The 25,932-nt window shown below is 31.8% G+C and overlaps 4 protein-coding genes across 4 annotated transcripts in view; 2 read left to right on the top strand and 2 right to left on the bottom strand.

Moving 5' to 3' along the window:
• The first annotated feature begins 1,046 nt into the window (after positions 1-1,046).
• On the top strand, positions 1,047-3,610 carry LOC113516670 (uncharacterized protein C18orf19 homolog A). The gene is made up of 3 exons (XM_026901126.2): positions 1,047-1,551; positions 1,828-1,973; positions 3,219-3,610. The coding sequence occupies exons 1-3, from the start codon at positions 1,184-1,186 to the stop codon at positions 3,455-3,457; spliced, it is 753 nt and encodes a 250-aa protein (XP_026756927.1). The 5' UTR covers positions 1,047-1,183; the 3' UTR covers positions 3,458-3,610.
• A 35-nt stretch (positions 3,611-3,645) lies between these two features.
• LOC113516657 (LIM domain-containing protein jub) lies at positions 3,646-11,019 on the bottom strand. The gene is made up of 6 exons (XM_026901111.3): positions 9,178-11,019; positions 8,187-8,356; positions 7,404-7,466; positions 7,084-7,249; positions 6,714-6,854; positions 3,646-5,993 (listed from the first exon to the last, which is right to left on the bottom strand). The coding sequence occupies exons 1-6, from the start codon at positions 10,673-10,675 to the stop codon at positions 5,884-5,886; spliced, it is 2,148 nt and encodes a 715-aa protein (XP_026756912.2). The 5' UTR covers positions 10,676-11,019; the 3' UTR covers positions 3,646-5,883.
• A 1,740-nt stretch (positions 11,020-12,759) lies between these two features.
• On the top strand, positions 12,760-17,802 carry LOC113517109 (DNA-directed RNA polymerase II subunit RPB2). Its single transcript, XM_026901687.3, has one exon. The coding sequence runs from the start codon at positions 12,940-12,942 to the stop codon at positions 16,468-16,470; it is 3,531 nt and encodes a 1,176-aa protein (XP_026757488.1). The 5' UTR covers positions 12,760-12,939; the 3' UTR covers positions 16,471-17,802.
• Positions 16,539-25,932, bottom strand: part of LOC113516835 (piezo-type mechanosensitive ion channel component) — a 67,019-nt gene continuing 57,625 nt past the window's right edge. The window contains exons 44-53 of the mRNA XM_052902594.1: positions 25,495-25,621; positions 24,939-25,085; positions 24,708-24,808; positions 24,365-24,546; positions 23,443-23,623; positions 22,693-22,793; positions 22,018-22,115; positions 21,095-21,198; positions 20,247-20,388; positions 16,539-19,298 (exon numbers count right to left, since the gene is read on the bottom strand). Coding sequence (XP_052758554.1) covers positions 19,152-19,298; positions 20,247-20,388; positions 21,095-21,198; positions 22,018-22,115; positions 22,693-22,793; positions 23,443-23,623; positions 24,365-24,546; positions 24,708-24,808; positions 24,939-25,085; positions 25,495-25,621 — 1,330 coding nt within the window. The 3' untranslated portion in view covers positions 16,539-19,151. The remainder of the gene's footprint in view (positions 19,299-20,246; positions 20,389-21,094; positions 21,199-22,017; positions 22,116-22,692; positions 22,794-23,442; positions 23,624-24,364; positions 24,547-24,707; positions 24,809-24,938; positions 25,086-25,494; positions 25,622-25,932) is intronic.

The following is a 25,932-nucleotide window of genomic DNA, read 5'->3' as shown; positions in this document are numbered from 1 at the left end:
GTAGGTTTCTCAGCTGCCCCGTCGTGCTTTTTTTATCTCATTTATGTCCCCCAAATGCCGCCCCCGAAGTACCAATTTTGTTTTTGGGAACAAGAAGAAGTCACACGGGGCCAAATCCGGCGAATAGGGGGGTGTTCGGTCACCGTAATGGAATTTTTACTCAAAAACTCACGGACAACAAGAGAGGTGTGGGCAGGGGCATTGTCGTGGTGAAGAATCCAACGCCCCTCTCGCGCCAATTCTGGACGAACTCGTGCCACACGAGCTTTGAGGCGTCTGAGCACATCGACGTAGAATTTTCCATCAACTGTCTGGCCTGGAGGGACGAATTCTTGATGGACAATCCCCCGAACATCGAAAAAAACAATCAACATTGTCTCGGCCCTCTCTGAATCTTTTTAGCCACTTGTGGACGGTTGGTTCCTTCACAGCATCATCCCCATAAACTGTTCTGAGATCGGCAAAAATTTCACGGCCATTCTTGCCGAGTTTCGAGAGAAACTTGATTACGACGCGCTGCTCTTCAACGGAAGCGGGCTCCATGCCGACGGGGTTTCGTTAAGAGGTAACTTCACAGATGGCGTGACAAGCCAGTTCGCACCGCACGGCGGTCAGACCAGAACTGAAGCATTGTTAGGGACATAAGGAAGGGGTCCTGCGCTTACCTGGCCTCCCCACTCCTCTTTCTCGCATTCCAGAACACTTTTATACGAACTTTCCGGACAGACCTCGTATGATAACAATATTAAGATTTAGTTATATTACATGAATACATTTATAGTTGCATCAATTGCTTTTCCTATATATTTATAAGTATATTCTCATATGTACAAGTATATCCTTCATATCCTATAAATATCCTAGACCTAATCCTTATCCTTTCTAAATTCGTTTGTGTTAGGTATTTTTATTACTATTATCGTTTCCCCGTTTTGTTCTTGGCAAAATACCCTAATATCGGGGTGAACGCCAAAAAAAAAGAAAAAAAAATTACCTATGTCAATTTCCGCGCTGTCAACTGTCTGTCTATATACCAATGTCAATGTCATGTCAATTTTTATCATTCCATTCCATCCCTATATTTTGTAATACTTTATATCTACGCAATAGAAATAATTGTTTTCTTCATTAAAAAATTATGTGTAATTTATAGGATTTTGTTCAGTATTTATTATTATTAAAAATGGCGTTAGTTGTTAGACCTTTTTACAGGAATTGTTATTATGTACATAACATAACCAAACCGGCAAGATGGAGCACAACTAAAATCTATCCTCTAAGAATTGTAGCTAGCGGGATTTGTTATCAGAAAATCATTCATAGGCCTTTACTCGAAGTTAAACAACCAGATTCATTGATGGGATCACTTACATTGCGTACAATGCAAAATAGTAGTGATGTCAACAAACCACAAAAAGACCATCAAAAATCTAAACCAGGTCTCTTCCAAAGGTTCAAAGATATGTACAGAGATTACTGGTATGTTCTAGTACCTGTTCATATGGTGACATCAGCAGTTTGGTTTGGTGGCTTTTACTATGCAGTTAGGAGGTGAGTTTCATCTGATGCAATATTTTTATAATGTTTTTGTTCTTGATCATTTATCTTGATAGCTATTACAGTTTGATATAAAAAGTGGTCAATGCATACTCTTAGGGATTCTAAAAATTACCTTTATAATACAAGTGAATAACTGCTATAAACTAAACGGTTTATGATCCATACTTTAGCTAAATTATCTATTTAAAATTTGAAGATAAGTATAAGAAATTGCACTTCAGAATTAACCTTTATATATTTAATCTCTTAATTAATATTTTTTTACAGTGGTGTAGATGTCTTGGCAATATTGGAATCTTTAGGTGTAAGTGAGAAATTGATGGCACCTTTAAGAGACTCAAGTGCAGGATATTTTGCTTTAGCATTTGCTCTCTACAAAGTAGCAACGCCACTGCGCTATGCTGTCACTGTTGGTAATTAATTGTATTATCTAAATAATTGTATAAAACAAAGTCCACATCTGTACATTTATGTGCTTAGTTTTAGACCCTAAACTATGCAAGGGATTTTGGTACACATTTCACTATCATTTTTTATGAAAGTTTTATATGTAAAATATATCCTAATTAAACAGTAAGTTTGATACTTTGGAACAAATTATAACCTCTGCAAAACCAGGGCAAGTTGGTAGATTTTTTTATATGCATATTGAATGTAATGGTAACTATGAGTAGATAAGCAGTTTACAAAACTGCTTGTCAATATTTACATTACATTATAAATACTTGGGTTACCAGATCGAAGGTCATATTTATTAAAGATATTTTTATTATCATGAATGTAGCTAATAGGGAGCAGAGATGAGCACTATTTAACCTAGATATGCCACTACTCCTGGGAAACAAAAGTGATAAAATCATATATTGTACAAATCAATAATATTTTATTCATTTTCATAATAATGTAATACAGTGAACACTCTATATAAGTAACCGCTCTATAAGCAAAGTTCTTTATATTTTTTATTCTACTCTGCTTAGTTAGAGAAGTAAAAGTAAAAATATTTTTATACTCCTTTTTTTCCCTATAAGCAACTTTTACCAATCAGCATTTATTTTTTTTATTGAAAGTGGTTCCAATGAGTTGTTTATATAGGAGTGTTCACTGTATTATTGATTTGTCCAATAATTTTATTAATCAAATAGTCCTTAATTCAAATGAAGATTATTTGTCATATTATGAAAATTTCTACTGCCATTAGTTTCACCTGATTTTATGTAGTTAATATCTGCTACTAAAGATAGTATCACTTTACCATTTAAATTAGCATTAAAATCATGATTTCCCCTAATAGCAATAATTTCATTTATATCTGTCAGATATTATGTAAACAAGTTGAATGTTATGTAAACTAAAATTCAACTATGAAAATAATCCTCAAAATGAGAATTTGTTTTTTTGATCTTGTTGTATATCAATCATTCTGATTATTAGTGTTTTTTAGAACCACCCACACTTTCGTAACTTTTTTTGAAACAAATATTATTATTATATAGGGTACCAAAATATAGTTGTATATTAGTCATACTACAATATTTCCAATAAAAGACATGATTTATTTATATAGTTCCTCATGTAATCTATAATAAATCTAAAATTAGAATTTTTTAGTATCAAAAACAATGTATACTTGAATGAAATTTCATGTTTTGTTCTAGGCGGAACAACTGTTGCCATTAAAAAATTTACACAAATAGGTTGGATTAAACCTGTACCCTCGAGAGAGCGTATTAAAGAATTGCTACAGGAAAAAAAGGACACCCTTCAAGATAGGTTTAATGAAAGCAAACAACATTATCAAGTGCAAATGAAAGAGAAAAGCACTCAAGTGATGGACGAAATGCGACGGTATAAGACCGAAATTCGAAACATGAAAAACAAGGTGAAAAAAATGTAAAAATATTTATATTTGTTTATTTAATGTTGTCTCATGGTTTAACTATGGAATTATTATTTATATAATTTAATTTTTAAGGGTTATTTATAATGAAAAAAAAAACATTAACTAGATATTTTAATAAATGTTTTAAATAAAATGGATGTTAACTTCTTTGGTTTATTTTTACCACAATATTAAATAAAAAATAGAATTTTTAGAATAGTTTATTGTTTAAATATTTATAAAAAGAAAATATTCCTAACAAAATTGTCTTTAAAGCATCTAAACATACAAATAATCACATATTCAAAATTTACAGATATAAAAAATCTTAATATAATAATTACATTAAGTACACAACAGGACAGCACATAACTGGAATGTTTGGTGTTGCTCCATTGAACCTAACTTTAGTTCTGTGACAATTACAATTAATAAAAAATTCTAATAAATAACACTAAATATCAAATCAGATGGAATATCACAATAGTATCATAGTTTAATTACCAGGTGTGCTGCCATGTCCAGTGTCCATTATTATGTATAATTAGTAAATGCATCCCAAATTTTATCTTATGACCATAACAATCATTAAGATAAACTTTTTTTGTACCGTAACAACAAGATTCTATCATAAATCCTAAGGAATTCTTAAAAATGTAAATTACTTTATAACAACATGTTTTAAGAAAGACAAATGGTGAATTATATGGCAAATTATTGAAACTGGCATTATCTTGTTTATATTCCTCTAAATCCCATTCAAATGAAGCAGCAAAGAAATTAATCTAATGATATCACAAAATTTTAGGCAAATTATACTACTGTCTTCAAGTCACAATCAATATTATTTAACATACTATGTTGTAGTATATGTAACTACTTGTATAATAACACAAGTTGTACTTGTATGAATATACAAGTAGATATGTCTATATTCTAATTAAATAATATTTATTAACTCTTACAAATTCTACATGGAGCTTATCATTTAATTACGGGATATTTAATATGCTACTTATTTCTGTTAATTTAAAATATCTTTAAACTGTCTGTACTTACCACTACAATGTTTTACAAATATAAATGTAAAACAACATTATATTATAATCTGTACAAATACTGATAATTTTTTAAAAGTACTGTCAATATAGAAACAATCTTTTGAGCCGCCAGTCGTTGAATTCTAATGTATGCAATATTTGTATATTTAGGTATTCAGATGACGATCTTTTTAACTTATATGATGATAGTACTCGTATATTAATATATATGAAACTGAAATATGTCACTTAACTGATATCACAAAATATATTTATTATTAATATGAAATTCCATCCCACTATATTCCTTTTGAATATGAAATCTGTAATGTTTTTGGTTCATTAAAATTTTAAATGATAATATATTAATTTAGAATTGCTAAAGTAAATTAGACACTATAGAGCCAAATTTACGGCCTAAATTGACACACAAAGTTACAATGCAGTAAACCTTATATAATTTGATCTGCAGGTTTACTCTTAAATCTAATATCAATATCTTTATCTTTTATTCAATCCAATCTATTGCCAATGACAATTTTATACTGCACTCATGAAACAGTTAGGAATTAGGTTATAAATGGGATCGGTTTGCAATAGTTTGCAATGACAAGCTACACTAACATACATCTATTATGATGAACAGTATGGAACTATTATGTCGCTAATATTGCAATTAAAAAGTATGCAACGTCACAATTTCAATATTGATTTATTGGAATTTATTTCAAGAGTAACCCCACTGGCATTGATTGATCTTAACTAAAATTTTATAATTTACATTTATTTGGACCATATTAACTTATCGTATAAAGCCATATTTAAAAAATACACAAAATTGCATACAAAAAAAATCTTATATTTTAAAATTGTTGCACCAAAATAGAACAAGTGCCCAATACATTATTTTTTTATTATTGTCAATTGCTGCCAAAATAGACCACACCCAAGATGATTTCTAATAAAAATATTGTTGCAGGACATTATAATTAAAAAGAATATTTTTATAGTAGATTTTCAACCACATTCAGGTCAGAAAATCATAAAGGCATTTATTTAATGGACAAATACAAACAAACGTCACAAAAAGCCAGTCTTATAGTGTCTTTTTTGTCAAATTTTATTAGGTTTCATATCGTCATTTAGCACTAATATAATAGGAATATCGTATTATTAGTAGGCCTTTTTTCACATTAGTCATTAATGAAAAAGACTTAAAATATTTGGATGTTTCAACCAAATTTTGGAGTGTGCTCCTTATCCATAATTCCAATTTTATTAACAATGATAAAATAGATTACAAGTATAATTAACCTCTTAGTAAATTATTTAACTGTATTAATAACCAACTTTGAGCAAGCTTCATTACAAAAGAAGAACTGCAATTGTAAAACCAAGCAATTAACCCATGTACTGATAGGATGCCGGAGACAGATGCGGAGCAGGTGGATGGCCAGGTCCTGAGGTAGCTCCGATGGTGGACAGGTGGCAAGAACGGCACATCAGCCGACCTGAAGGCAATTTTAATAATAATAGTAACAGTCACTAATTACTGTGTTCACAAATTAGGACAATATGTTATGAAGAACTAAGCAACAAAATCTGAGGATACACCAAACCCAAGCTTTTTAAGATATCCGGGGGATGAATAAAATTACAAAATGATATAATATAACAAACTCATTTAGATCAGCGATATTTCTTTCAAGAAAGATCGGAAGATTTCCCTTGAAAAAAAAAACGTGATATCACGAAAAGTCGCGGACAAGCCCACACTTACGCACCGTAAAGAAAACCTTAAGTTTCATCTGTAATATAAAAGTCGCTGTCGATCACGACGATCTGTCGCAAGCTGATACATTCCAAGGTGATTTATATAAATTTTTAATGAAATATTAAGTCCGATTATAACAAAATTTATTTTCTATACGTTTTATGTTAAGGCTGTTTCTATAACTATACTAATATTATAAAGATTTGACTATTTGTTTGTATTGAATAAATTCAATAACTATTAAATCGATTTTAAATATTCATTCACCTATGGAACGATAAACGTAGGCTATACATTATTTTCTAAAATTTTATTTACTTTTGCGAAGCTGGGGTGGAACGCTAGTACAATAATATTTCTATAGGATTACATTTACATGTCTAATAACACATGCAAATATTACACTAAAAGATATTTCTAAATTTAATGCAATACATTTCGGTTTTAAAGAACTTACCGGCTAATGGATAGCAACGTTTGTCAGGCTCGTCAGTCAGTTGCATACCACACACACAACACATGTAGCAGTCGACGTGGAAGTCTCGGTCCATTGACACCACTCTCACTGTCTCATCTGTTCCCTCAACTGGTGTTATACCTACATAAATATAGCTTGTTATACAACAAATTCTACCTTTATTACTAAATAGTTCATTTATTTTTCAGGTTAAGATAATAAAGAAATCGAAATCAACTATTATCTGTCACCTGAACAATCCCATGCCTATTTCCACGCTCAAAGGAAAAAAATGAAAACTATTTCACTTAAAAAAGGAAACTGACTATTTTATCTTTATAACACTTCATCATTCAGTCATCATCATTACCTTTTCCGCAACTTGCACATTTAGGCGCAAACATGCGATGATAGTCATTAACACAGTAAATCTTGTTATCAACATCCACAGTAAATGGCACACCATCCAAACATTCATTGCAGACACAGCATCGGAAACAGCCTGGGTGATATGATTTACCCATTGCTTGCAAGATCTGAAAGAAAATAAACAGCTATTTAGGTACCTATCCAGTATAGATATAACATAATGGTAAACATAATGTATATAAACTTATAACATCTGTTAGGATTTTTTCTCTTAAATATATAAATAAATTTCAATAAAATTTATTAAGTGGCTTTTCTTACCATTTCCATTATCAAATGCCCACAAATTGCACACTTCTCTGCAGTTTGTTGAAATCCTGAATACTGAAATTAAAATACAAAAAAAACAAAATATACAAATATGATTTAAACTTAATACAAATATCATGTAATGTAATGCATTTATGTATATACAAATTAGAGACCCACTAAACCATATTCAGGAATACAAATGATTGTATTGTGCAAAAATCAAACCCACAACCATTAGAATGGTAGGACAATCAATTAAACCACTACATCATTGACACTGTGCTGATGTAAATAAAATAAAAATAAAAAAAAAATTACCACCATCCCAGAAAAGGTAGTGAAGTGAAACATGAATGAAAATATATCACACCAACCCCTAATAATTGGGATAAGGGCAGGAAATGATGATGATAATGATGAAAAAAAAGAAATTAAACCTGAAGAAATATATTTTGTATTATTGTCTGTATGTTGTTACAAATGTTGGCATTCTTACTAATATTACAAATGTTAAAAGCAATTTGTTACTGTAAAGTACCTTAACAGCTTTACTAATCACTATAAAATTTGGATTACATAAATTATATAGTATGGACGATATATTATCCCAAACATATCCTGGTTATGGGATGAAGTCGCAGATCAAAATTGGTATATAATACAGTTACTGAATGGATTTCATAGAAATACTAGTATTTATTGTTTGTGTAAATAAATGTAATGGCCGATAATAAACAACAATAGAACCATATCATAGAATCATAGCATACTTGAAAAATAAATGTAACTAACCAAGTAATCCTCTTCACAATACACTTTGCCATGTACATTATAGAATGCCTTGCCACGGAGTGCCCGCCCGCAAGAGCAGCAAATGAAGCAATTGGTATGATACAGGTTGCCCATAGCCTGACATGCCTGCCCTGCACCAGTGACACCAGCGCCACATGTGTGACATATACCTGTACACAATATTTATATATTATATATAGTACAATATACAAAGTATATAGAAAGACAATATCCATTTCTCTATAACTAAATATAAATTAATTTTATCATGAACCAATTTTTATTTTAATGAACATTTAAGTGATTATTACAAACTTTAAAGTCCTTATTAGCATTGTTATCTTAAATATAGTTTAAATAACCACTAATTATTGAATTGACTAATCAATGAATATTATTTTTTTATTCAATTTTAAATAAAGATATTATAAAGTTTTACAAAATTATATAGGGACTTTTCCTCATAAAATTGTATCAATCTCCTTGAGGAAGACTTTGTACAAAAGTCGATTGCTTGGGTACCTCTGTGCCATTCGTGTCTCAACCGTCAAGCAGTTATGTTTGCATAGCTGTGTTTCGATTTAAAGGGTGGGATATGGCGTGAATTTCCTGAGTACAGAGGAATAACACCTGAATCCTCAGGAATGACAATGCACGGGGGGTATCATGGGCGAAACAGTAAACTCTGTTATGTCCATGGTACTGCTCATGTCTATAGGCAACCGTTACCACTTTCCATCAGGTGGGCCGTCAGCTTGTTTGCCATTCTAAGTTGTATAAAAAAAATTATGGTCTGATTAATTCAGAAGCTAATTATAATAACATTAGAAACAGTTTATGAGTCTATTTTATATATGTACTGTTTGTAAAGAATTAGTTTACAAGTTTATTAAGATATTGAGTACTTCTAATATTATTTCTTTAATTTTATTATTAAGAAAATGTAATATTCTATATATAACAAAGAAGTTGACAAATGCTTAATACTTACCAAAATATTCACCTTCTTCATCTTGTCTTTCCATTTCCTCCTCTAATTGTCTAGTTAACTCTTCAATTTTACGCTGAGCTTCACTGGGTCCAGGTGGACGTGGTGGAGTAATGCTGTATGGTAATAAACTTTTGCCTCTCCCCCCTGAACCTCTAGAGCCACCTGATAACTGTGAAACGGAACTTGGAGTAGGACTTGGAGCTGGTGACTGTGCTGGGGAACACAAAGATGTCATCCCGGACACTAAGTTTCGCGAGCCAACAGATTCTGATGCTATTGATACATTATCCTTACTGGCTGCTACAGCTGCAGGGGACTGACCTCCTGTCATACACACATAATCTGACCCATTTATATCATCAACTATCTGCATTCTATTAACGACAGTTGGCTTTGCTGTATATCCACCATTGGCTAAAGCAGGTTTCTCTTTACCAAGAGTATTTGCAATATTTGGTTTGTGGTGGAAAAATTTAGGGCTTGCTGTAGCAGTCTGGACCTCAGTAGCAATGTTGGCTTTAGGTCTTTGAGCACTCGGCGCAATTGAAGCATAAATAGCTGTGGATGGAATTGTAACAACTTTGTCGTCAAAACTGACAGTAGAATTACTCTTTAAAAGAGCAGTAACATCAGTGTATTTAGGTGGTGCTGATTTCATCACTGTATAGTCACTACTTGGATTATCCTGCGATGAACTATATGGTGGTGGTGGTGGACCTTTGTCTATTTTTCCTACTCTTTCATTCTTCATTTGTGACACAGTTTTGTTTAAGTTACTGTTGGCCACCTGTGGCCCAGGAATAGATCCTTGCTGTATATAATGTTGGTCTTGAATCTGAGTAGGTTTATATTCACTTTTCTTTTCATTACTATCACTACAAAGCATATTTTCGTAAACAGATGGTGTTATTTTAGGTTTGGCGTTAACAGGTACTTGGGGCTGGGCCTTGCTATAACGCGTATCGTAGTACCCGTCGGAAACGGTAGGCGCCTGTCCGTGCTGGTACAATTGGTGATAAAATGCTGCCTGTGTTGACCTTTGATCACTATAATAATCAATATTTTCATACACTGGCGGCGGATATTGAGCGTTTGGATTTGCAGGAATCTCATACAAGTCTTCTGTTTGATAACTCAGTGACCTTTGCGATAATGAATCGATAGAACGCGTAGGGCTAGCGGGCAACGCTGCAGTATTTATATCATGTTTATTTATCGATGCAATTGTTTCCACTCGTTTAGGGGTCGCAAATTTTGATGCCGCTATAACATTTGATCTCTCGTAAAAACTATAATCTTGACGACTGTTCTGGGTGTTGTCCAATACAAAACTCTCTATTGCGCCGACCGGGCGGTTTTTGGCGAGTGTACTCGAGTTAGAACTTGCACCACCGTGCGCTTGCTCAGTGCCATCCTCATCTTTGTTTGATAATTTCAAATCTTGGAGTCCTAATATACACCGTTGTTCTTCAGAATTATTTCTTCGCGAAGATTCCATATTCTTAGAATTTATAAATAATATTATGAAAACTATAGCAAGATAAATTTATAAAATTAACAAAATAAACATAGGTATACTATGAATCATAGCCTAAATCAATTGAACTTGACCAGATTCGAATATCTCCAAACAAAACATCGCGCTAATGATGTAATGTAATTAGAAAAACAAGAGTCTTACAATACAGATAGCGACAAATAATATTATTAATAATAATATCAACAGAAATAGAAATCTTAGAAAATAATGACCACTTTTTTTTAAGGAAAGAATATTAGAAAAAAAAAACAATATTTCAAGAAACTTTAAAGTGTACGATGGAAGAGTCGTCTGATATAGATTATAATATGACAGAACGAACACACACAAAAAAAAAAAAAACATAGAAGTGTACCTATTCTATACATAATCATGCACCAAAGATATTGTACACGTTAACCATAAATTAAAGATAGTGCGTACGTCATAAATATTTGCTTTTGATTTTTAATGGGTGATAATCGAATAGTATTTCTAATTATTTTTATGTACTGAAGTAGAATTAGTTTTAAGTGTGCTTTACCTGAATGTAATATAAATAACAGAGAAAACACTTTCAATTTAGTGTTTTACGTATCAGTTGTGAAAAATAAAATGTGTATGTAAAAATTTTTGTTTATTCACATAACTAAATTATATATTCGACACAGCTTATGTAAAAAGCATGCAAGCAGGTTGTATCTGACTTGACAAAAATAGCAACTGATGGTGTATCTTTCGTCCTCTTTTTACTAATTATATTTGTATAAGAAGAAAGGTGGGAACCATATTATTTCCAGTTTTTATTTTATCATTTCTTCTATGTAATTCCTTGTTCTTAAATCTAGTCTCTCTAATCTGTGGTAGGTATGTGAGATTAACGGATTAATATAAATAATCGATGCATAGAAATAGATACATGATTATTCAATTTTTATCGATTTGTCAAAAATTAATTTTAATAAAAATAAATAATAAATTGAAAAATCTATATTTTTTTTATTTAAGAATCTACATGCTTTTCATATTTCAATAATAATCCTAAGAGATTTCTACAAACAATTTACCAAATTAAAAATCAAATAACATTATATGAATAAAAAAGGGACCAATTCAAAACCAAAAATTAACGCGAATGTATCTTTAAACTTTTAAAGAAAATCAAGGAATATGGAAACCAAATATTATTATTGACACAAAATTTCACTACCATTAAACGTTTTATTATAATAAAAATGAAATAATATGCATCCCAACAAAACGACACCCTTATTGTCTCCAAAACTACTTAAAGATATTCGTACCTTGAATCTTGTTCCTTGAACAGTAACGGAACTCTTCAAAGATTGGTAGTAAGAATTAGCAGAATTGTCAGTAGATTTCACTTATACAGTTTATAAGGTCCAAACAAATAACACAAAATATATATAAACGAACACACAATATCACTTGATATTTAAATAAAAATAATATTTAAATCACCTACTAATTTTCTATTTTCGTAATAAACGACAGTCAACAATTGCTAAGCAACACACGCAATAGGTGTCACACCGCATTTAAATTTTGGAACCAACCAAAAAGTATTAACAAAACTAAAACATAAACCAAATAAAAAAAAATGCCATAAATGTTCGGTCCTATTTTACGTTTGATTTTGAATTGTCACAAAGTGCGATCTTATTTTATATTTACTAGTATTAAAATAAAATACTTAAAACGATAATAAAAAAACTAAACGACTACGTTATGGTCTTAAAAACTAAAATATAAAACAAATCTTTCGTTAATCTTTAAGTTTAAACAATAAAAAATTAATAAACTATTGACACTAATTTTCAGTCTCGTTTTACGTACTGATTACGTTCACTACTACGGAGTAGTAGTGAAGTATCACAAAATGTTCAAAAGTATTATCAAATATGATTATAATAATGATTATTCTTTAAAAAAATACTTTTTCAAAAACGCGTAATATTAATCGAGTTTCTAATAATCGATTATTATATTATTAGAATATAATAATCGATTTAAATTAAACTGATTTTACATCCCTGATCTGTAGTCGCCATCTTGACTTATTGTTCTATTTATCCTTCATTAGGACGTTTTCAATTTATTACGGCTTTTACCGTATTTTCATGGCACGTGTAGTGATTTTATAAAATTATTGTTACCAATATATATTATATTGAGAATTAACTTTTATGATATTGACGGAGATATAATTACTTCGAGTCAAAATGTATGATACGGAAGACGATCAATATGAAGAGGAAGATGTTGAAGAAATTTCTTCGGAGCTATGGCAAGAAGCTTGTTGGATTGTTATCAACGCTTATTTTGATGAGAAAGGTTTGGTACGACAACAATTGGATAGTTTCGATGAATTCATTCAAATGTCCGTACAACGAATTGTTGAAGATTCCCCTCCAATAGAACTACAGGCAGAAGCACAACATTCTTCTGGGGAAATCGAAACTCCACCTCGATATCTTCTGAAATTTGATCAAATTTATTTATCGAAACCCACTCATTGGGAAAAAGATGGTGCTCCATCCCCTATGATGCCAAATGAAGCTCGTCTTCGTAATCTTACATATTCTGCTCCATTATATGTGGATATAACAAAAACTATTGTGAAAGAAAATGAAGATCCAATTGAAACTCAGCATCAGAAAACTTTTATTGGGAAGATTCCAATTATGCTAAGATCTACATATTGCCTTTTGAGTCATCTAACTGACAGAGATTTAACTGAACTTAATGAGTGTCCTCTTGACCCTGGTGGCTACTTCATAATCAATGGCTCTGAAAAAGTTTTAATAGCTCAAGAGAAAATGGCAACAAATACTGTTTATGTATTTAGTATGAAAGATGGAAAATATGCTTATAAAACAGAGATTCGCTCTTGTCTTGAACACAGTTCAAGACCAACTTCAACATTGTGGGTAAATATGATGGCTAGAGGCGGTCAAAGCATAAAGAAGTCTGCAATTGGACAAAGAATTATTGCAATTGTTCCATATATTAAACAAGAAATTCCAATCATGATTGTGTTCAGAGCACTCGGTTTTGTAGCAGACAGAGATATATTGGAACATATAATATATGATTTTGATGATCCTGAAATGATGGAGATGGTGAAGCCATCATTAGATGAAGCTTTTGTATTCCAAGAACAAAATGTAGCACTAAACTTTATTGGCTCTCGTGGTGCTCGTCCTGGTGTAACAAAAGACAAGCGTATAAAATATGCTAGAGAAATCCTACAAAAAGAAATGCTACCACATGTTGGAGTGTCAGACTTTTGTGAAACCAAAAAGACTTACTTTTTGGGTTATATGGTGCATCGACTGCTGCTTGCAGCTCTAGGCCGCAGAGAACTTGATGATCGAGATCATTATGGCAACAAAAGATTGGATTTGGCTGGACCCTTGCTAGCGTTCTTGTTCAGAGGTCTGTTTAAAAATTTATTGAAAGAAGTTCGTATGTATGCCCAAAAGTTCATAGATAGAGGAAAGGACTTCAATCTTGAATTAGCTATTAAAACTAAAATTATTACCGATGGTCTCCGATATTCACTTGCTACTGGTAATTGGGGAGATCAGAAAAAAGCTCATCAAGCTAGAGCTGGTGTATCACAAGTATTAAATCGACTGACATTTGCATCCACCTTATCTCATTTACGTCGTGTCAACTCTCCAATAGGACGTGATGGTAAACTGGCTAAACCACGTCAACTCCATAACACCCTTTGGGGTATGATATGTCCTGCAGAAACCCCTGAAGGTGCTGCGGTAGGGCTTGTAAAGAATTTAGCTCTGATGGCTTATATATCAGTTGGAAGTCAGCCGTCTCCTATATTAGAGTTCTTGGAAGAATGGTCAATGGAGAATTTGGAAGAAATAGCCCCTTCTGCAATCGCAGATGCAACTAAGATATTTGTTAATGGTTGTTGGGTTGGGATTCACAGAGATCCCGAACAATTGATGGCAACATTAAGAAAACTCAGACGTCAAATGGACATCATTGTATCAGAAGTAAGTATGATCCGTGATATTCGAGACAGAGAAATTCGTATCTATACAGATGCTGGAAGAATATGTCGTCCATTGTTAATCGTTGAAAATGGAGCCCTTTTGTTAAAGAAGAAACACATTGATAATCTCAAAGAGCGGGACTATAACAATTATGGATGGCAAAATCTGGTGGCCAGTGGTGTTGTGGAATATATTGACACTCTGGAAGAAGAAACTGTAATGATTGCCATGAGCCCAGATGATCTAGCACAACTTAAAGAATATGCATACTGTACAACCTATACACACTGTGAAATTCACCCAGCTATGATATTAGGTGTGTGTGCTTCTATCATTCCATTCCCTGATCACAATCAAAGTCCTAGAAACACCTATCAAAGTGCTATGGGTAAACAAGCTATGGGTGTTTATATTACCAATTTTCATGTGCGCATGGATACACTAGCACATGTATTGTATTATCCCCATAAGCCACTGGTCACTACCAGATCAATGGAATATTTACGTTTCAGAGAGTTGCCTGCGGGCATTAATTCAATTGTCGCAATTTTATGCTACACTGGGTATAATCAAGAAGATAGTGTAATTTTGAATGCATCTGCAGTTGAAAGAGGATTTTTCAGATCAGTATTTTATCGTTCTTACAAAGATTCAGAATCTAAGAGAATAGGAGATCAAGAAGAACAATTTGAAAAACCAACAAGACAAACATGTCAAGGTATGAGAAATGCCTTATACGATAAATTAGATGATGATGGAATTATTGCCCCTGGAATTCGAGTATCTGGTGATGATGTTGTTATTGGTAAAACAATTACATTACCTGAAAATGACGACGAATTGGAAGGTACTACAAAACGATTCACCAAACGTGATGCGTCTACATTCTTACGTAACAGTGAAACAGGTATTGTGGATCAAGTTATGTTGACACTGAATAGTGAGGGATATAAATTTTGCAAAATCCGTGTTCGATCAGTTCGCATCCCACAAATTGGAGATAAATTTGCCTCTCGACATGGTCAAAAAGGTACATGTGGTATACAATACCGACAAGAGGACATGCCATTTACATGTGAAGGATTAACACCAGATATTATTATTAATCCTCATGCAATTCCATCTCGTATGACAATTGGGCATTTAATTGAGTGTATCCAAGGAAAAGTGTCCTCAAATAAAGGTGAAATTGGTGATGCTACGCCATTCAATGATGCTGTAAACGTGCAAAAAATTTCATCTTTGTTACAAGAATATGGTTATCACCTACGTGGTAACGAAGTAATGTATAATGGACACACAGGACGTAAGATAAACGCTCAAGTTTTCTTGGGTCCTACCTATTACCAACGTCTAAAGCATATGGTGGATGATAAAATTCACTCAAGGGCAAGAGGACCTGTTCAAATTTTAGTGAGACAACCTATGGAAGGCAGGGCAAGAGATGGTGGATTGCGTTTCGGTGAAATGGAACGTGATTGTCAAATTGCTCATGGTGCCGCGCAGTTCCTTCGAGAGCGGCTTTTTGAAGTGTCAGATCCTTATCGTATACATGTATGCAACTTTTGTGGTTTGATAGCTATAGCTAATTTACGAAACAACACATTTGAATGTAAAGGCTGTAAAAATAAGACACAAATTTCTCAAATACGCTTACCATATGCTGCAAAATTATTATTCCAGGAACTTATGTCCATGAATATAGCACCAAGATTAATGGTGATAAATTAAGTCTTAATTGTTGTAATATCAATGTTAAGTATTTTAAGAAAAAAATAATCATAAATAAAAGTCTTCAATGTTATATATACTTTTTATTAACACAAATCGACGACATTAAGTGTAGCTTAACAATCATGATACAAAATGTATAAGTAATAAATCTTACATACTTCAATAATTTATAAATTTATCAAATGCAACACTTAAGACTTGAGGTATATTTAAACAAAATCCGTTCATATTATCAGAGACTTGCCTTTTATTCTTTATATACACATATTAAGCTGTAAGTAAATAACAGTCATTATAACATAAATTTTTTAATAAAATATAAACAGGGTAAAAACATTTAAAACATGTATAAATAGTATTTTAGTATTACAGTCATAGAAATAAAAGATTTAATACCTATTCTCATTTAGACGTTTTGGTCTAAAACTAAGGTGTCGGACGTCTGAAATAGGCGGATTTTGCTACATACCTACCTATTTTTTAATGAAATATTTTCTTAAGTAAAAATCTTTCATTTCCATGTATAATTTTGTATAATTATGGAAGATTTTTTTATACAATAACAATTCTACCGTGAAATGGAAAAAGATGTTATTTTCATAACGACAGGTACTACTATGTACTATTTAATACGATTAGGCCTAAAATATTTGTAAGTACAATTATAGTACTCACAAATATCTTGGGCCTAATCGTATTAAATAGTACATAATATATTTGGGTAAATATAAAAAAAAGTAAATATAAGATTGTGGACTATTAATTATAGGTAGTAATAAGGTATAATTTTCAGGTCTCATCTATTTAGAATCTTCGCCCTAATGGTAGGGCACATAATATGGAACAATGTAGCACTAAGAAAGTTCCTATTTTATAAGTAGCAACTAGACATAGTTTCTTTAAAACAATATCATCAACACCAAAATAATCCATTGTTTATTTCAATGCGAGATGATAAGCTATAAACATATAAGCAGTTTATTAAACCACTATTGGTGTTTTGTGTTATAATTATTTGAACGAATAAAACAAATCTGATTATAATTGATACTAGTGTCACCCGAACATAAGTATAGATTTTATTGGAAGCCTCCTTTTACAAATTTTAAGCAATTCAATTATTATAAGTTCTCCAAATGCCTCAGTTTATTATATTTGTATCAGTTGTCATTTGTACATTACAGCAAAAAAGGGAATTAGTATGTTCGGGTGCTCTTATGCACAATAGACGGACTTTGAATAACTGTAATTCTTTAAAAGTTCGTTATTTTGTTATATTTTTAAGTACTATATTAGGCTAATTTTGAATATATGTTATTAATAAATACAGATCTGTCGTTTTATTTTGTAATAATCATTCATAGTCAAAAGTTCAGATCGTTATTTCATGATCCGGTCCATGTCTTAATTTGATTCGTCGAGATTAAAGGTTCTAGATCGATAGGATACTCGATATTAAAATGAAATAAATTTCAAAGTAGAAATAAAAAAAGTATATGAACACAATATGACAATGAACCCAGAAAATATAATTGAAAATCCTCGTAGATATTCAAATTTTTGTCTATTTTCATAGATTGAGATAACTAATAATAAAAATTTAGTAAGCTTGTACAAACAGGTATTGCAAGCAAATTTTTTGAGTATTTAATTATAAATAGACTTAATACATACTTTTGGTTATAGTAAGTATTAAGCATAAGTCTTTTTTACTACCTAGAAACAGCAAAACTCTCCGAATTACAAATGCAAAAAGTGTTCTGTTACTAGGTAATTCAATCGTTTTTTCATTGTAAGTTATTTATGAACAGTTATATTTGCTAATATACAAATTACATATAGATTATAGCCACGTTGTGAATTTTAATTGTTTGATAATTAATTTATTAATAATTTAACACACTTTTAAATTTTTGTGGGACATTATACCTATGTGTACATTTAGATCTAGTGTGCCGCCACTGTACAGAATAAATTGTTTTTCTTTCTCATTATAAATTAATAATATACCTATAGTATAAACTACGTATTTGTATAAAAATAGCAATTGCACTGAAAAATTAAAGACATGAAGCCATAAACGGATCTAGAACCTGCAAAATTATAACTAGACAATAAAGATGTGCGTATCGATATTCATAATATTTCCATTATTTCTTTAATAATTTTAATATTAAATGCGTAACGATTCCCCAATCGAATTGACTTATTCTTAAATTTACTTTAAATATTTCTGTACAACTTACGTATCTAAAAACGCAACTGCTACATGACGCGTTTTGTTAAAATATATAAATAAATATAAGACATAACCCGTATATCTTCTAAGCACTGACTGAACTATGAACGTGCATTTCATGGGACTCCCATGTTATCATATGGTATGGCATATAATAATAAAAAAATGTCAAATATATCGGCAATAACTTGAGCATTATATCAGCACCACATGACTTAAATTGCACAGTAGACCGTTTTAATATCTACTGAGCAAATTTTTCTGTCTATGGTTTTGATCAAGTTTTATTTGACCGCGAATTGTAGCAGCACCAATTATATATGTATGCTCTTTTATGCAAAAGCAAGCAAGCACATTTTATACTTGCAAATGTGCATTATTAACAAGAGAGCTGAGAACCATATAATAGTAATTTGTTTGTTTCACTGTGTTATTAAACTCAACGCGAAGGCGGCAGCGCTCTCTGCTCTTCTGCATCTTCCTCCTTCGGTCGACTCCATTTTATCATAGTTTCCGGTGATCTATACAAGAACACCAGTTTTGCGAATAGATCTTCTTCGAGAGCCAGCTCGAGGGCCTCGCGTACCTATAAATGTAAAGGAGAATTTTATTAGCAGTATTAATAGCAGTCTTAAAAAAATCGTCATGTCGTATAAGGTGGCCCAGGATTTTGCCTCTTCTATTCTTTATTATTTTTAAGAGCATAGTAGAAGGAAAGATAGAGGGCAAAAGAGGAAGAGGAAGACCGAGGATTAACTACATGGGACAGATAAAGGAAACACTAGGCGTCATGTCGTATAGGGAGATAAAGGATATGGCCTGGGATAGAGCTGGCTGGAGAAAGATGCATAAATTAGTTGCACCGACAAGAGGAAACTCTTAAATGAAAAGAAGATTAATAGCAGTCTAAGGCTTCTTACAGAATTACTGATTACAAGACGAACATTTGTTATTATTTATTTATTTATTCTTTATTGACTACATTACAAAAAAAATGTCTGGTACAAAAAGCGGACTTAATGCTATATAGCATTCTCTCCGTAGCAGTCAGTCTTTGGCAAAACAGAAATTTAATTACGGGGTGAAAAAATTATATAATTGTTGTAGATAAATAATTACATGTACGTATCGATAGTGTTTTGAATCGATGTCATTGTATTTAAAAATATTAAATTAATTTAGAATATTACAAAAATTTTCTTGTTACACATCTAAAAAAGCTTCTTGCATTTTGTAGACCCAATATTTAAGTACCTAATAGAGACACAGATAATATACTATATTGTTATACCAAATACAGACAAATATTAATATTGTATTATGTTTTTAGATTTATGTGTAACTATGTTATGATAAATCAGACGAGGAATATCTACGGTCAGGTATCTATGTCTCAAAATGCGCACCCAAGAGCAATTTGTTTCTTAAATTTCCCCGAAGAAAAAATCAAAACCAGGACTATTTTCGCATGTACCTACCACAGCTCCTCTAGGGTAGCTAAAACTGTCTATTGTCAATCATTCATCACACTTACCAAATAAATATCTAGACACAGCTGCAGTACTCTGTCGACGTTCGGCAAATCGTCGAACATAATCTTTGTGTAAATCCCGGAGAAGAAGCCTCGAAGTACTCGAGACGCCAAGAATACGAATGTGGTATACAAGCCGATAATTCTGTAATCAATTATAATTATATAAATATTTTTTTATTCAAGTAAACTTAGTTATAAGCATTTTCGATGAACCTGATAATGATTTTATTATAAAACTACCGCCTAGTTTAAAAAGCAATTTCAGTATATTACGAGTATTATACAAAAATGTCTTTGAGTTTGTAGTCAAACGAATAGTGGACGCAGACAGATAATACGACGATCTACAAATCAGATTACGTTTAGCTCACCACTACAATTATCTGAACTACGTCTTAATGGTACACATTTTGCCTACGCAATTACAACAACAAACTGGGCTATTCTAGCCACTACAGAGTCTATCAATGGAGTATTAATATCTAGAGAAATAATCGTTATGGCCAAAATCTATCTAAAAATATATATAGATATATAAATACTTATTTTGTATAAGACCTTTTGGACTCAATAAGCAACTTTAATCTAAGTGATTAATCCTACACCCGAAGGTTACAGTTCAGGCCTAAACACAGTTCTTATACATCGTACAATATAATATGCTTTAAATATATAATCATTAGGAATAGTTCTCTATAACATCATTTAAATAGATGACAGAGCAACACAGAAGTAAATCCTCTATTCGATTGGGTTATGAGAAAAATCTAAAATGAACCTTATTTCTATCAGTGTAAAGTGTATCTCTAAGTGTCAAGTTAATATATACTCGTTTTACAAGTACTTACCCGCTGCCTGAAATAAAGTTGAGTGTCTCAGGGAACAGTTTGTCGTTGAAAGTGTACATGACCAGCATGTTGCAATTGTTCATTGGGATAGACGACAACGAGTCCTTAAAAATAATAATAAATTGATTATATGATTGTTAATATACTTTTATAAGTGCTATAACAAAATGCATAATATAAAAAAAAATCAGTTTTACAAATTGCTCTGCGACAAAATCAACTTATTGTATATATTGTATATATATATAGAAGATATTTAACAATTATTTCGGTAACACGTAAATATATATATATATATATATATATATATATATATATATATATATATATATATATATATATTTGATTGAAAATGAAGCTTTTAACTATCAAAATTAGTGAAGATATAAAACGCATACAATATGATGCGGTAGTTTTTGCGTGTTACAGAAATAAACATATAGACAGAGAGCAGACAAAATTTATAGTCAATATATTTTGGCTTCTGTTGCTCTTATTACATAATACGGACCTCTAATACGGATAAATTTTTCTTAAATATCTTCTATCTAGAGATATCAGCTAGTTACAATTTTATTATAACAATAAGTTGATTAAAATAAGTACAAAAATACAACACTAGAACACTTATACTTACAACAAAAAATATCAAAATCATTACTAAGTAAATTAAGACGTGTTTCACAAAAAAACCGTCTTCAATTGTGACAAATCTAGTCGTTTTGGTTCAAAAAAGAAACTATTGAAACGATTTTAATAAAATTTCTACGGGACCGATGGGTAATTATATTACTTTAAATAGAAGTTTTTTTTTCGAATCGGTACATAACTGACGGACTAATGTAATAATAAACATAAAAAATACAATCGAAATAATAATCTCCTTCTCTTTGAAATCGGTTAAAAAAATGATCATATCTCACCTGGCCCGGTTTGCAGTACTCGCGCACCCGCCAGTACATACCGTTACCATCTCTTTCTAAGCGGAGTTGCACATCGCGGAACAATCGAGCGTCTTCATCTAAAATATGCATATACGAATAAATAGTAACGCTTTTATTTATAAAAAAAAACAAGTCTTTAACAAAATAGATACTATATATCTACTATGTACTTAATAAACGGCTTATTCACTTTCCCTTTGAAAAATTTCAGATTACAATGCCTAGAAAAAAGAGAGAGATATTAAACTCTAACCATTGTTTACAACTGTTAAAGATTTTGACCCTTAAAAAAAACCGTCTTTAATCATGGCAATATAAGTTATTTTTATTTAAAAACTAAACTGATGGAACCGATTTCGATAAAATTTCTATGGGACAAATCAATAGGTATATCAGTTTCTTTAAAAATTTTCAAATTACTTTAGAACAGACTGAAAGAAAATACAACCGATTTGAAAACCTAAGTCAGTTGATAAACCAACTTCAAGCTAGGTAAAACAAGTATGAGATTGGATGTAAGATCTATCATATCGTCATAGTCGTAGAATACTGACAGATATGTATATTTAATGTTTGTCAGATCAGTCAGTATTCTACGACTACGACGATATGTATATATGCATCTAGAGAAAAAAATTATATATTTCGATTTACCAGTATCATCAGGAACTTCTGGCATGAGTTGGTATGCCGCTTTAGCGGTACCTTTGTTGAACACTTTGACGAATTTTGGGAACAGTTTTTTTACGTGTAACCTGATAAAGAACAAATCATTTTGAAATGTATTTATAAATAACTAGCGATCCGCCCCGGCTCCGCACGGATAGATAGAAGATAATATATAGCCTACGTTAGTCGCTGATAATGTTAGCTTATAGATGAATGAATCTTTTTTTTTATTTTTTTTTTTCATTGTTACCCTAATGAGAGACAGGCGTGACAGATATGTATGTATGTATGAATTTTTAAAATTAAGTAGTTTTTGATTTTGTCTATTACATACAAACATACATTTAATCTTTCCTCTTCATAATAGTAGTACTGTACTTTATAATATTAGTGGTACTATATTTAATTTTCATTTATATAGATCTTTACTTAATATTCATTAACATTCGCATTAAGTCCCGAATGTGAATTTAAATATATAGATTCTCATTTAATTCTGTTATTTGTAATGATTTTTTCAAATGATAACATAAACTTTTTATTTTAACTAGTTGTGGTCGCGACTAATATATGGGAGACATGACGATGACAATATTGCTATGTTAATATTTTCGTTATTTAAACATTACTTAAATATCTATAAAACAAATTGACAACACCTGTATATTCTATACAATTTATATAATGGAAGAGTTAAACTATATGACTCTATTATATATAATTATGTGAACTTACCAAGAATCCGACTCAGCTTTCCCGGAGAGTAGTTTGAGCAGGATTTCCCTCTGTGGGTTGGGTTTATTATTTACGAATGCATCGAGCGCCACCTCGCGGTGGTCTTCGATAGTAGGCGGGTTCGGCACCGCGTTCGTTGGGTGAGTGATCACGTATGTGAACTTCACCAGTAGGGAGGCATCTATAAAATTAAATCAGTTAAATGGCTCTGTCATTATATTATTCAATATTATAATAATAAAACAAGCACGGTCGTGGACAATTTGATAGTATAGTACTAATAACACTACACCAACTAGACAAAGTGACTAAGTATCGGCCGATACATACGTTATCTCTTACGTATGCATAAGACAGCATTAGTTATTTTTATAAAAATCAGTTATGTTTCTAATAAAAATGTATATTAAACATTTAATAATAACATCAATATAACAAGCTAGTGTGCACTCTTTAGTTAAAAGCAAAATATTTTATAGTATCCTGTACTAGTAGTTATGGCAAAAATGGGCTGCTCCTTTCTTTCCCGTGAGTGCTAATAGCTGATTAAGAACAACTATTGATCGAGAGATGGGCAGCAGCGTCTCTCTAAAAACTCCATCAACTACTGGTCCCCCCCCCCCTCATAGAAGAGGCCAATGTTTAGCAGTTGATAATTAACGTCTGATATGATGATATGTTTAATATACGTATATAAAAATTCCGTGTAGAAAAATGTTTATAAAGTTCTTGAAACTGCTTAACCGATTTTAATAAAATTTTGTAAATATGCATTGTTTGTTACGATATAGGAGATAGGATAGTTTTATCTCGATTAAAAAAGTGAACTCGGTATAGATGGCGACAGGGTGCAAAACAACGTTTGCCAGATCAGTTAGTACCTATGTTGTACAGTTTAAAAATAATCAAGATCTCCACTTACTGGACATGGCCTCTCGTTCGAGCCGGTCGAGTTCGGGCGGTGAGATCTCCCACTTCATAGTCGAGTTGGGATTGATGGTGATGACTGCGACGTCGTTGTACATGTAGTTGGAGAGGAACGTTTGCGCAGTACGATCGCGCGCGTACAGGTTGCTCAGTTGCGTGTAGTCCTGCTCTGTGTAGCTGGGTACGTAGAAACATGTTTAAAAATTAACAATTTGAAGGATTACAAATATACCTAAGGTCTTTAGATAAGGTTCCTTTTTTAACAAGTTCCTTTACTCATTGTGAATGTTGTTTTTGTTTAATGATTTACCAATAAGTAATATCACCAGTCAACTTACAGATCGATGTTGTGGGACTGCGCCGACATCTGGTAGACGGGTAGAAATGGACCGATACGAATCTTCACCGTAACGTCTGTTGGCGGGTTTGGTTCTCCGACCTGGTGGAATAAGTAATTCATGACAATTCATTAAGCCAAAGATATATCAATGGTAATAAAAAAAAGGAAAAGAAAAAAAGGAGAAACTATTAAAAACAATAAAAAATAAAAAAGTATAAAGATCACTTGCCGAGTTACCAAACGCGAAGAACACAAGAGGGAACCATATAATGGCGATCACGAAGGCAAGCACTCCGCCGCCGAGCAAGTATTTGGACGTGCTCGATTTCTTTACACCGCGCGGTTGTGGGTACTCGTCCTCCACGTATCGCGAGCACTGCACACAATTTTTATTTGTGTATTATTCAATTTACCAACTTGTATTTAAAATAAAATGTTGATACTATTTACATATATATACGTATTTTTAGTATCAATGTTTTATTTAAAATAATTTACAGAATGTCGATTGATAATTTTCCTCAACTTCTCCCAACCTTTAATTTGTAAAAATGTTATAAAAAAACATACTTCTATTACATTATATTTATATTATCGTTTACAACATTAAAGAATTTGATTGATGACTTTTGAGCAATTTAACGTTTTGTTTTATTTAGTAGTAGTACTGTTACTCGTTTTATGTAGTAATAATAATACTACTAAATAAAACGAACTTGATTTAATTCAGATCACAGAACAGTTTTATTATTACACATTGACCATGGATTTGTATTTTAATATACCTTAAGCAAAAACACGCTTGCAAAAATGTCTTCCATTTTGAGCCAGTCCATTAAAGTCATAGAGGTGTCGGTCCATATCCAGTCCATTAACGTGCGGAGCTCGAATACAAACGGCACAGCCATGAAGCTGTGAACAAAGGCGGTAAATGGATATTTGGTATTCTATTAATGTCGCTACTCATCACAACATAAATTGTTACTTTTTGTCTTAAATCACCTGCGCCCATTAACTTAATGCGACATTTCGGAGGTCGTCACTTCACAATTTTTAACCTATTCAGGTCATGTGGTAATAAAATAAATCACTGACTTCTTCTCGCGGGCGTCAACAAGCTTGTCGAGCACGATAATTTTCAGCAAAAACCCTCATTTTCTTACCCAATTTATTTTTATCTTTATTTAAGTAGTTACATTATATAAATATTTAAAAAATAATAA

The sequence above is a fragment of the Galleria mellonella genome, unplaced genomic scaffold (genome assembly GCF_026898425.1).
Source record: "Galleria mellonella isolate WM207_F2 unplaced genomic scaffold, CSIRO_AGI_GalMel_v1 utg93, whole genome shotgun sequence".
NCBI lineage: Eukaryota > Metazoa > Arthropoda > Insecta > Lepidoptera > Pyralidae > Galleria > Galleria mellonella.
Note: the sequence above shows the minus strand (reverse complement) of the source record. Positions and strands in the feature narration are given on the sequence as shown.

Bases quoted from the DNA above. Each gene is read 5' to 3' on its own strand.
- LOC113516670 (XM_026901126.2), top strand. From the start codon at position 1,184: ATGGCGTTAGTTGTTAGACCTTTTTACAGGAATTGTTATTATGTACAT. The intron at 1,552-1,827 runs GTGAGTTTCATC...ATTTTTTTACAG, and splicing joins TTTTACTATGCAGTTAGGAG to TGGTGTAGATGTCTTGGCAA. The intron at 1,974-3,218 runs GTAATTAATTGT...GTTTTGTTCTAG, and splicing joins GCGCTATGCTGTCACTGTTG to GCGGAACAACTGTTGCCATT.
- LOC113516657 (XM_026901111.3), bottom strand. From the start codon at position 10,675: ATGGAATCTTCGCGAAGAAATAATTCTGAAGAACAACGGTGTATATTA. The intron at 8,357-9,177 runs GTAAGTATTAAG...TATTGTGTACAG, and splicing joins TGAAGAAGGTGAATATTTTG to GTATATGTCACACATGTGGC. The intron at 6,855-7,083 runs GTAATGATGATG...ATATTTATGTAG, and splicing joins ATGTGCAAGTTGCGGAAAAG to GTATAACACCAGTTGAGGGA.
- LOC113517109 (XM_026901687.3), top strand. From the start codon at position 12,940: ATGTATGATACGGAAGACGATCAATATGAAGAGGAAGATGTTGAAGAA.